This window comes from Furipterus horrens, unplaced genomic scaffold (genome assembly GCF_987537825.1).
Source record: "Furipterus horrens unplaced genomic scaffold, mFurHor1.1.pri manual_scaffold_11, whole genome shotgun sequence".
Lineage (NCBI taxonomy): Eukaryota > Metazoa > Chordata > Mammalia > Chiroptera > Furipteridae > Furipterus > Furipterus horrens.
In genome coordinates, this window is record NW_028327181.1 from 95,603,970 (window position 1) to 95,616,469 (window position 12,500).

The 12,500-nt window shown below is 51.2% G+C and overlaps 1 protein-coding gene across 1 annotated transcript in view; it reads right to left on the reverse strand.

The window, feature by feature from the left end:
• Positions 1–8,222: 8,222 nt before the first annotated feature.
• The window catches only part of LOC149998884 (zinc transporter ZIP11-like), a 32,520-nt gene continuing 28,242 nt past the window's right edge, over positions 8,223–12,500 (reverse strand). The window contains exons 4-5 of the mRNA XM_090257581.1: positions 9,679–9,837; positions 8,223–8,300 (exon numbers count right to left, since the gene is read on the reverse strand). Coding sequence (XP_090113707.1) covers positions 8,223–8,300; positions 9,679–9,837 — 237 coding nt within the window. The remainder of the gene's footprint in view (positions 8,301–9,678; positions 9,838–12,500) is intronic.

The following is a 12,500-nucleotide window of genomic DNA, read 5'->3' on the forward strand; positions in this document are numbered from 1 at the left end:
ACCTGCTTACAGAATACCCAAACAGCCCATGAGAGAATGTCTCCCTTTCTGGAGCCCAGAGGCAAGACCCACAGACATCCCAACAAGGCCTCCTCCTTTGAAGATCACAACATATAAAACACATACACACGTGCACACATGTGCACAAACGTCTTATTAAGCCTGAGTCCACAACTTGTGAAAATAAGAAACATGATCAAAGTTATCCTCAGCCCTGGCTGGCGTGGCTCAGTGGACTGAGTGCCCGCCTGCAAACTAAAGGGTTGCCAGTTTACCTCCCAGTCAGGGCACGTGCCTGGGTTGCAGGCCAGGTCCCCATTTGGGGACGTGCAAGAGGACAACCACACATGGATGTTTCTCTCCCTCTCTTTCTCCCTCCTTCCCTCTCAGTCAGGGAGTGCCAGGGAATCTCCCCTATTGGCAAGGATGGCGGCAAGGATGGCGGCAAGGGGAAGTTTTCACACCGAGTGTGCCAAAAGCTGGCAAGATGAATGGACGGGGCCCAAGCATGACAAAAGCTGGCAAGATAATTGGGTAGAAGGAAAAAAAGCCTTCCCTTCCCTACCCTGCTAAGAGCCACAGGCTTGAGCAAGAAGGGGAGATGGTCTTTGAGACCAAGTCCACCCTTCTCCCAGGTATGGTGCCTGAATACACCTCTTTCCTTTGCACTGGCACCTGTCTCACAAGTTTGGCTCTCACTGCGGCAGGCAGCTGACCCTGCGTTTCCATTACACTGGGACATCCAACAGCCGCTTGCTCTACCATATGGAAACTTGAGATGCAAACAGCTTCTGGAAAAGTGGGGAGGGGTGAGCAGAGTCAGGATCAGGGGGTCAGACCAAGCAGGCACTTGCTTTCATGAAGCTGTCAGGAGAATAGGAGGAGAAAGGCTGCCATAACTGTGAAGACATGCCAAGAGGAACCTGGAGCCCCTCTAATAAAGGAGGAGATGAACACACACTGACCCACGCTTCAGAATACCCTGAGGTACGCGTCCTTCAGATACAGCCTTCCAGGCTCCTCCAGCACTACTGTTCACCTTCTGGGACAGGTTCTGTAATTCTCTCGCTTCGGTGAGCATCAGAATCCCCTAGAAACCAGTTTAAAATGCAGGTGCCTGGGCCTCACCCCAAGAGCTTCTAAGTCACCAGTCTGGGATGGGGCCCGGGCACTTTCATTCTTTAAGTCTCCCCAGTCATTCTGCTGTGATCTGAAGTTTGCAGCCCACAGAACCAGGTCCTTCTCCCTTCTCATCTTGGGACTGTCCCTTCAACACGTGCAGGAAATCTTCCTTCTCTCTCTTTTCCGAGTCTTCTGCAATAGTAAGACTTTGGCTTCCACGGAAAAGAAGAAGGTGTCTGAATTGCAGTGAATCATCCATAAAACAGTTCCTGATCAAAAGCAAATTATAAGTAGCCTTCGATGGGTAGTCGCCAACCTTGGCTAAACATCAGAGTCTTTGCAGGGATGTTTTGCTTAGATACCCAGGCCTCTCCTTGGACACAATGAATCAGAACATCCAGAGGGAGGTTCAGGTGTCGACATCTTTCTAAAGCACCAAAGCCAAAGGCCACTTCCCTGTTCCTTCCCACCCCACCTCCCTTCTAGCACACTTCCTAATTGCCTTGCTCAGAAAATGCTCGTTCTAAATGGCAGTGTATGAAGTCTTTAGCTTCTTAGGCAAACATAATTAAGAAGGTAAATAAAGCACGAAAAATCATATAACAGATTCAAATCTCAGATTAAGTCTTTCTATTTTCTGCCTGCATGTTTAATTATCTGTGCCGTGTGTTTATAGTGCCAAAAACGTGGTCAATTGCAAAGGGCATGGATCTGTTTCCAGAAAATAACTCGCCATGCGTAAAGCACTTTCAGCTTAGAAGCTGTAAGGAGTTTTCATAAGATGACCGCGTCTGATTTTCCCAGCATCTCCATTCACTCACTCACGCATGCGTTCATTCATCAAATCCCTCCTGCACACCTACTATGCACTAAGCACTGTGCCAGTGTGCAGGACATGGGAGAGCAGAGCAGACCTGTCCCTGCCCGTGCCCCCGCCTTCAGGCCGCAGGGATGGGTCAGGTCCGCAGGTAATGACAGCACAGCGAACGGAAGGGCAGGACGGGGGAAGTGCAAAGTGGAGCCGAGACGTGAGACCATCGGGGAAGCTTTCTGGGGAAGGAACACGCAGACCACACCCCACTGGGGAAGCAGGAGAGAGTCGAGCACATACTGGAGGGAGTGTCCTGGGCTGGTCACTGCTGCCACCCTGTGTGTAATCATCTGTTGGCTCCTGCATTATACTCAGTGTTCCCCCATCTCGCTCGGGTCAAGGTAAGATAAGTCCTCCTACTGCTTGCCCATGGCTTTGGAAAAAGGAGGCTCCAAAGGGGACTGGCTGTGACTTTGGAGACACAGCGTCCTTGTGAGATGCAGGGATGACAATCCCTTCCCCTGCACCAGCCGTAAGATATGGAACAACGAAAGTAACGGCAGACATAGGGCTGCACAGAGCGTCTTCAGAGGGAGGTGCCATCTACTGCTGTCATTGGTGTGCCTTCTGTGATTTGTCCCCAGTGACTTTACTCCAACTCCTTCCTCTCTAAGAACTGGCCAGACCCCATCTCTGTCCCCAAACCTCACTTCTCTTTCTTCTCTGCTACCAGAACTCTAAACCCTTTGGGACTCTGATTCCCCAGCCTTGGGACCTGCACCACCACTACAATCAGAGAGGGGACAGACCACACAGGCACGGCAGTATCTGTATCCCAGCTCGGGATACAGCTGCCAGCCAGACATACATGCCCCACTACCCCCGGGAGGAAAGGGCTAAGACTCAACGCATACCCAATTCCGTTAGCCTTCCAGCCTCGAACATAAATCATCTTTGCCAACAACCCACCGGCTCAATCTGTCTCCATAGTGGGTCTGTATATTTCTCATAAACATGTTTCCTGGCTCAGCAGCTGGCAAGAGAGGACAAGTATTCACTCACAACTTTATGGTCCGAATGGTAGAGGAAATCCAAGTCCTAGAGGTTCCAACGGTGCCTACTTGCATTTAAGAATCTCTGCCACTTTAGTACAATAACAGGAGCCATTCAGTTGTGGGGGGAGGGGAATCCCCTTCAGCAAGCCAGCCTATACTGCAGTGGCAGCATGTGTGTGTTCCTGTCAGACCCACTGGGGGTGCCCCAGGAAGCCACATCACCCGTGGAGGTGGATTTCTAAGCCCTGGTCTAAGACCAGAGCATAGGCACCCTTGGACGCTCTCTGTCACCGGCTACAAAGCCACAGGTATTTTTCCTGCAGGCTCAGCAAGCCGGGACCGTGTGCACAGCTAACACACACAGGCACACAAATGGGGCGAGCAGCATTCAGCACCTGCCCTAGCAAACAAAGAGCGCATATGGAGGGAAAAGAAGGCGGTCCTGGGCTGCATTCCCAGCAGCTAAAAGCACACTGCAGGCATCCACGGGACGGTTCAACATGCTGTGCCCACAGGGACTGGCAGGAACACCACGCTGGGAGATTGCCTCAACACGCTCCGGACTCCTCTGCGTGCCAACAGGACCGAAAAGGACACCTGGGCACCATCATGAAGACTGCAGGAGGCTGCAGGAGGCGTCAAAAGGAGAGAGAGACGACTTCAACCGTGGCCTCCTCGCCTTGCAACTTTGCAATGGGCGCTTGGGACCTGGGGGGCCCTGAAGGCCACGTTCTCCAACAACCACATTGTGACGGGCCTGCGACACAGTGTGCCAAGAGCTCCCCGCTGTGATGAAGTGGCCCGTCTGCTTCACAAAAGACTGGTCCTTGCTCTCCTTTGTCAGTGACTCCCTTCCAAGGACAGGCGTTTCCAAACATTCCCACCTGGACCCTCCGCCACCGCTGCCGCTGCTGGCAAGCTCACAGGTTGGCTCCGCCACCAGCGAAGGCTTCGTCAGTGACGTGTACTCACAGGTGCTTTGCTGCTCGAGGCGGGCCCAGTCAGCCTGTGCTCAGCGACCAGGAGAATTACAGCTTGCTCTTGCTCCGAACACCCGGTGCCTCAACTGATGGCCTCCAGTGACATGCATGCAAGGAGCTGTGCCCACCCACCCCCAAATTCCTCTGTGGAAGCCCTAACCCCCAGCACCTCACATGTGCCTGTATTGGAGAGAGGGCCTTTAAACAGGGAGCTGAGCTAAAATGAGGCCGTTCTGCTGGGCCCTGGTCCTCTCTGACTAGTGTCCATATAAGAGACTTGGACATAGAGAGACCCCAGGGATGCACCCGCAAAGAGGAAGGGCCACGTGGGGACACAGAGAAGACGGCTGTCTATCCACAAGCTGAGGACAGAGGCCTCAGAATAAACCGGACCTGCCAGGACTCGATCTTGGGCTTCCCACCTGCAGAACTGCGAGGAAAGACATTTCCGTTGTTGGAGTCCCCGACTCCCAGCCTGCGGTGTTTTGTTACGAAAGCCTTAGGAAATGAATATGGACATGTGGCTAGCTAAGCAAAAGGCCCATTTGCAAAACCTCATCCCTCTTTGACCTGGGTCCCCATACAACGTGCCTCTTCTGATGGCACAGTCGTGTCCCTGTGCTGGAGAAACCCATGTCATTGCTCCGGAGCGCTCTCCAGCCAGCCAATGGCCAACATCCATCAACGACGGGAAGCACCGAACAGGAGGAAGGACAATGGTAGATCTCAACCCTCACCAAAGCAGGAGGAGGAAACACTAAAACTGGGGCAGAGGGTCAATCTATACTACAGATAGCTCGGCTCATCTGGCAGTATCAGACTCAGGCTATAGATTCTGCTCTCGCTCTCACACGCCAGTTCTCTCATTCTCTCTCTCAGTAAAATATGCAAACCCCCCTCTGGGGGGGAAAGTAATCCCCTCCTGTGACATCTGTCACCTCCCTTCTTGTCATATGTGGCCCCTCCTAGCAACTCCAGCCAACCCACACTGAGCCCAGCAGACGTCAGGGGCATATCATAAGTAAGTGCACGTACCGCTGGTTTAACTGTTCCGCAGAGGCATCTTCTCTGCCATCGTGGAGAGAACGAGGAGAAACCGAACAGGCTGGGGACACAGACAAATTAAGACGAGCGCAGAGGAGAAGGCAGAACCCCTACCACTTGCTGATGTCCCCTAGAGCCTGTGTGGGCAGGACCACCAGCCACACTCTCTCACAGGAGAGTCTCAGACAGAGTCACAGACACCCACTCCCTTCCCAGCCCCCTGCAGACCTCAAGATGTCCAACTCCAAGAGAGGGCAGGGTGGGGGTGAGGAGCCCACGTCTCCCGGGGAGCGGACCGCCAGGTTACAAAGCAAGCTGGAGACAGCAGGTAGCAACAACACAGTGTGTTGTCTTTCATTCTTCGGTAACAACAATCACATTTCCACGTGTACGTACATACGTACACGTGGAAAAGCACAGAGCGCTCTAGCAATGATGGGGAAATGTCAGGCAAACGGCATTAAGATGGTCGGGCGCCGTATATGCATTAAAATAACTGCCGGTAAAAGTCATTTCAAATTTAAAAATAACACACTGGAGAAGGCACAGCCTGATTCCGACTGTGTTAAATATGTGCACTCACAGACATAAGGAAAGAGAAGAGAGCTGCATGAGGCAGGGCTTGCACTGCTATACAGCGTCGCTGTGGAGCAGACTCAAACAAAACAGACAAATGAGGGAAGTGTTTGTATTGCAATATCTGAAAAACAGACATAGTTCATTTCCTTAAAGGAAAAAGAAAGAAAGAAAGAAATCTGGAGAATACCCACTAACCTGATGACAACGGTTGACTGCTTAGCCTGGGGAGAGAATGGGGACAGGAGAGTGTCTCAATCGATTAGGACCATCACAGCAAATTGGCACAGTCTGGGTGGCTTACAAACAACAGAAATTTATTTCTCACATTCTGCAGACCAAGATCAACACTGGCAGATCTGGTGCTTGATGAGGGCTTCCTTCCTGCTTCCTAGACGGAGCCTTCTTGCTGTGTCCTCACGTGGCAGAAGGGAGCGCTCAGGGGGCTCTTTTGAAGGGCGCTAACCCCACTCGTGAGGGCCGCACCCTTGTGACCTGCTCACCTCCAGAAGCCCCACCTTCCACTTCCATCACACTGGGGATTAGGTGCAACATATGGATTTTGGGAATACAGTCTATAACAGAAAGGTATTTTCACATAAATTTCTTTTTTCATAACAAGATTTTTGTATTGCATTAATGTTAATACTGATATGACTAAAAAGAAGGACGAGAGCCCTTAGGGACACACGCCTGACCCTCCTTCCTCACCTTACCCTCCTACCCACCAGCAGAAAATCCGTCCTTTAAACTGAAGCTAAAGGTTTCCCACCTACCGACATCCTTAACTTCACAGAGAAGCAAAACTGCAAAGATCATAAAAATGTCAATATCTTTGACATATTTGTCAACAAAATGTCAAAATGTCAACATCAACAGCTGTTCAACATCCGTTCGGTTTCTCCCTAGAGCCAGCCGAAGGGATGGACCCTGGGCTCAGGCTGGCCCTAGCCTCATCCCCCGTTGCCCGGCCTCTTGCCAGCCCCCTCCCCAAGCAGGTCACACCCTTCCCACCCACCTCTGCCCCTCCCCCTCTCAGAAAGACACCATTTGGCAAAGCCTCTATAAATCCCTCGCAGTTCCCTCCCCACGAACTGTCATTACGTGAGCCTTCTCTACTTTATTCCCAGACAGATAAATAAAAACCAAAACCCAGTTCGGGGAGGCGTTTGATACACCCGAAGTTAAGGGAGCCGCAGTGCGGTCAACCAAACAGGCTGAGATAAGTGAAACCCTTTACATGCGCCATGTTTTGTTTCAGCTCCGAAAGGGGGACAAATACCTCTGAAAGGTTGAATGCAGGGCAGGGGAGTCAGAGAGCAGGGTCCCTTGCTGACCATTTCCTCCCCACCAACCCAAGCACCCTGCTGCCCCTTGGGTCATGAACCTAAAAAGATGTTCGGGGTGAGAGGCTCCGGGGCTGGCTGGCAGTGTGACCGGTGCGTGAACAGCCAAGGACGGGGACTCAGGTCAAGCGCTGCTGCAGGGCCCCTGCAGCCACACCTCTGCCCCACTGGACTTCCCCGCTGCTGCTTCCTCCACGGGAAGTAACGCAGAGACGGGCACGCGTCCTCCCACGGGTCAAAACCCGCGCACCGCCACCCCAGGGGACAGAAAGGAGGTCCTGGGGTTTTCCGTAGGCAGCCCCTTCTTTGCCCCGGGGCCCCCCGTCAGGGCTCCAGCCAAAGCCTTCTGCTCTCGCAACGCCCTCCTGTCTGTGGGCCAACTGCTGAACAGTGGGGCTTTAACATAAGGTGGAACGGACCAGAACTTGGAGTGATCTCAAGCTGAATTTGCCCACAGACCACCCCATGGCCTCCAAAGCCACTCCCTCGTGAGCTCCCAGAACAGCGTGCATTCTGAAACGGCATTCTAGCCTCCCATGGGCGCTCAATCAACACTGGACAACCACGCAGGTGCAGGACCAAAACCCAGGAAGTCAGACCCCACGGAGCACCGCCCGCAGAGCCGAGCTGCTGTCCTGAAGGGAAACCTTGACTCTGTCTCAGCGTGACGGTGGACAGACTGTTGGCAAGTGCTCCTCTTCAACAGCCATTTGTATTCAGCGACTGCAGCGATGATAAATAATTCTTACCTATTTATAAGACCCTCCGAGATAAATTCCCCTTCTCGTATCAACAGCAAGAATTAATTTATTTTCAAATGGTCTGGAATAGAGATTTGCCATCAGGCTGATCTTTCTGCCAATTAGCGAGGTTCTGGGCATCCATGGCGACTTCGCCCTTTTCGGACCCTTTCATTCTCTCCTTAGATGTTCAGCCGCCGTTCCCAAACCACCCCTAGGTTTCTTTATAGCCCATCCAAGACCTTCCCCTGGGATCGTCTTCATATGCAAAACATGCATTAGAAGGAAGCACGAAACGCAACGGTTACAGAGAAAGGCACTGCTGTCCAGAACTAATTGGCCAGAGCCTATTTACACTGCCCAGAGAAAGCCCCACCCTCAGACGGCTGATCAAATACACCTGCCCCCCTGCACGCCCCCCAGTACCAGTGAGTGCTGATCCCTCATGACTGCAAAGAGCTCTCCTCAAGAGACTGTCCTGGAAGCCCAGCGGGGCTCAGGAGGGAAGGCAGAATGAGACCCAGCAGGGGCTGTGAAGAGCCACTGAGTTAGCCCCTGCCTGCTGGCTGGGAGTCAAGGCCGCTGATCCACAAGATGTTCCTGCCAATAGCAAGTTCGCACAGTCCCTGGGGGATTGGAGAGCACAGCACAGCAGCCCACGTCAAGGACCGCGCAAAGCTATTAGCACACAGATATATGTGACTGTAAGGAAGCTTAGGGTCCAGGAGGCAGAAACTGACAGCCATCCAAGCTTTTGATGAAAAAAAAAAAAAAAAAAATGACATTATGGTTTTTCCTCCAAGACCACATCACGGATCCCCATGCAACAATCATAGCCAGCCGTCTGGTCCCAAGAATGGCCCTTCTATGATGTCAGTAATCAGTTTCTCAGGGCCAAATCCCCAGGAACTTTCTTCTCTTTCTACAATCGGGAATTCCAGGCAAGAAAGAAGACAGGTGGGCAAGGACGAGAACAGCAGCCTCCCTCCCGGGTACCCGCCCAGCTGAGTCCAGTGAGCCTGACCCGATGCTCCTTGTCCCCCCACCCCCGATCCAACAGAACAAACAGCCTTTGACCCCGCGGCCCCCCACAGGGTCTCCTCTGTGCCTCCTCCCTCTCTGGGAAAGCAGAGAGTTCAAGCCCCAGCTGAGGTCTCCCAGGGGCTCACACCCGCCTCGGGGCCTTGGCACGACCCCGTGCCTGACAGGCTGCCTGCGTCCTCCCTGGGTTCTCACTGATGCTGAATCCTCTCTACTGATGGCAGCGCATGCAGACAACCCAGCTCCAGCCAGTAATGGCCCTCGGTTACGGTCTCACAGCCTGGCCCCGAAGCCCCCCTCTCCTTAGGGACCGCAGCCGGATTTCCTGCTGTGGCTCCTACGGCGCCTCTCCGCACATGCTCACGCCCAAACCCGGCCCCCCGGCCCCCCGGCCCTGCTCCGGTGCCTTGTCGGACATTTTAATTTCGACTTTGCAGCCACTAAGGAGAGTTGCCCTCAAGTTACAAAAAGGAGAAAGGGAGCTAAGGGACACGCGCCCAGTGGGTGGCAGCCGCGAGCTCCACCCAGAGCCCTGCCGCTGCCCAGGCTCCCCGCCTCACCCTCCTGTAACAAGCCCTTGCTGGTGTGATGCTTGGTCAATGGTCTCATGCTACCGTTGGGTGTACCGTCATCTCCCAGGGGACATCTAAAGCGCCTTACGGGCCAGGACCGGATCACGGTCACTCACTCCTCCCAGCTTCCAGGTCCGTTCACGTATACAGAGCCCCACCGCGGACTGTCAGCCACGCGCTATATTTATAATGAAGCCTGACATTTAAAATCTGAACTTAGCAAAACATAACCGAGGGGCTGATGAGTCATGTCACCAAGAGCTAATTTCCTTTTAGGAAAAATGTCAAATTCAATTCCTCTACATAAAGGCCCTAAGTGACCTGTTTCAACATCGCTGGCCACTTAACAGAGGTGTGAACGGGCCCACCCCGTGTGAAGGGCGGCACTCACCAGCTGAGGCATCACGAGGTCGGCCAAGTAGACGAACGCAGCTCCAAGGGTGAAGCCAGCGGCCACCGGGAAGAAGGCAAAGGCACCGAAGCCCCCAGAGGACGTGGCCATCTCAACCGCTGGGGCCAGGAGGGACCAGTAGGAGGCAGCTAACATGACCTGCAAAACCACAGAGAGCAACCACCATTACAGCAGCCTCAGATGGCCTCCCACGTGGGGGTGTCGCTGCTCTCTACGGGCCACACTGACACGCACAATTTCACGTGTTAGGCCCTGAATCCTCCATCCCAAACCAAAAAGCCACCATCAGAACTCCTGGAACTAATGTTGCAGGAACTCAGCCCGGGGTGGAATGGAGTTGACCTGGGAAGATGGACTCTCTTTTGCTGCCATGTAGCCTCTATTTTGATGGTTCTCAGCCAGGGGCAATTTTGCTGTCTGGGGGACACTTGGCAATGTCTGGAGACATTTTTGTTGTCACACTAGGGGCATCTAGTGACTAGAGGCCGGAGACGCTTGCAAACACCTACAATGCACAGCTCCTGACGGCAAAGAATTATCTGGCCCCAAAAGTCAATAACGCTGTTGAGAAATCCTGTCCTAACAGGATTCTTCCAGGACATGTTGCATCGTCAGCATAAGCCACCGCATTATAAGACAAAGGTCGTCCTTACGTTCAGTGAAAATCTCTCTCCCTTCCATTTTTACATGTTAGCTCTAGGCCCACTCTCTGGAGCACCAAAGAATGTCTTTCCTCTGTGGCATGAGATAGCCTTTGAAGTATCTGAGGACAGCCAGGGAGTCAATGTCAGCTTGACCTCATCAATTTACGGATCTCTAAAAAGGAAGAGGAGAGCTAACATTTATCGATCACCTAATATTCCCAGGGAGCAAGTTTCACCATGTGTATCTTGTTTTTATCATCACAAAAACCCTGAGAGGTGGATAGTGTTTTCTCTTACTATTTGTAGATAAAGAAACTGAATCTCAAAGTAATAAGATAATTTGCTCAAGGTCACATAGCCCATAAGTGGCAGATTCAGGGAACGGAGCAAGCAGAACCATAATCACCTCAATGAGCGGACCCATACGAGCGAAAAGGGGAAAATGGAACTAGACCCAAATCTCAGTGAGGTCAACTCAACAACAGACTCTCCAGTGTTTAGAAAATGGAACATTCATCCAGCCAGTTACTCCTATAGATGCGGTGGCATCTTCCTGGCGGGAGTCCACCCACTACCCATCGTAACCACACAACAGTCACCACAGACATGTAAACGGTTGAATGGCTTTCTGAAAATGAAGCAGGAATCAGGTGGGGAAAGCTAGCAGATGCCTGGTTTCTATTATAAACCCGGTAGAATAACCTGACTTTTTAAGCTATACATGCATATCTTTGGGGGGGGAATTTTTAAAGAAACTGATAATCACTTGAAAATATATAGAAATAAATATTATAAGTAAATGTATCATATAATATAACTTTTAAATCTTTTAATAATAGAAGATCTTGATTGCACAGTCAAAATTCAATGAAAGGGAAAAGCTCCTGTGTACAAGAACTCAATTTCCAGAAATGTTTCTGCCTGAAAGAGACTCAATGAGACTGTGTTTTTGTTAGAAGTGCCTAAATCACAGTCTTGACACCAGAAAATTGATAGGGACTGGAGGAGACACTTAAAATCAGCAGATATTTGCAAGTTCTGCTAGAAAATCCCTGACTTCCCTTTGGTAATTTGCAAAACCTAGAAAAACTCATATGATCCTTTTTCTGAAAATATCATACAAACTACCATGGGAATCTATACTTTATAATGCTATTAATTTCCCTCTGTGTCAGAGGTACCAGCACAGAATAATCAAAAACAATCAGCGAACTCCCTAGTCTACAGCAGGCAAATCTTTTCATTTCTGCGTAAGTGCTCATTTTGGGACCATTAACGCTCTGAAAATATAAATGAATTGGTGAAGGGTTCCTTATGGAATACATCAGAATATCTGGGCATGATGGGGGCAGTTAAGCATTTCTTTATGACAGTAATGACAGCTTAATTCAAGAAGAGAAGAAAATCCAAGCCACAAAATACAAAGTCCCTTTTAATAAAACCAGGAGAGAGAAATACTGCACACTGATCACTTACAAGGCACTGAACATCAGTACCCGTCATTCAATGACAGTGTCTATAGATCAGGTGCATGAAAATCTACAGCAGACAGGAACACAGAGTTCAAAATACCAGCACGCAACTCAAGGCCCGCCGGAGTGGGTCCTCCATCAATGTTTGCTGAAGCAAATGAACAGGGACTCTAACCTCAAGGCCGGTGGGTAATTAAGGAGTAGGCACAAACTTGCAATCCGCATAAATCAAGGCAAGAATTACTCCAAAAGGACAGAAGCCAAGTAATATGTCTAACTCTGTCTCCAAATCAGATATAAAATTAATTTGTAAAAGTCAATTAATAAGTACCTGATGAGTGACTATTACACAACCAACGTTATGCTGGATCCTCGGGGGCTGAGAGGGAGGAAGAAAGACGCAAAAGCAGACCGGGGTCCCGCCTCTAAGGACCTGGCTACATCGCAGGAGAGCCTCAGAAGACGTCCGATATGACAAACAGAAGGCCTCCGAAAGACAGACGAGTAAGTCTGTGGCCTTTCTGGAGATGACAGCGTTGTAAAAAAAGAGAACACCTGAGAAAACACGGCCAAGAGCACTTGACGGTGGCACATGGTTTGGAAAGGAAAACGAGGTGGGGCCTTGGAGCTGGGCCCAGCACGCCCACTGGCGATGTGAACTGCACTTGAGGTAAGACCACAGCAC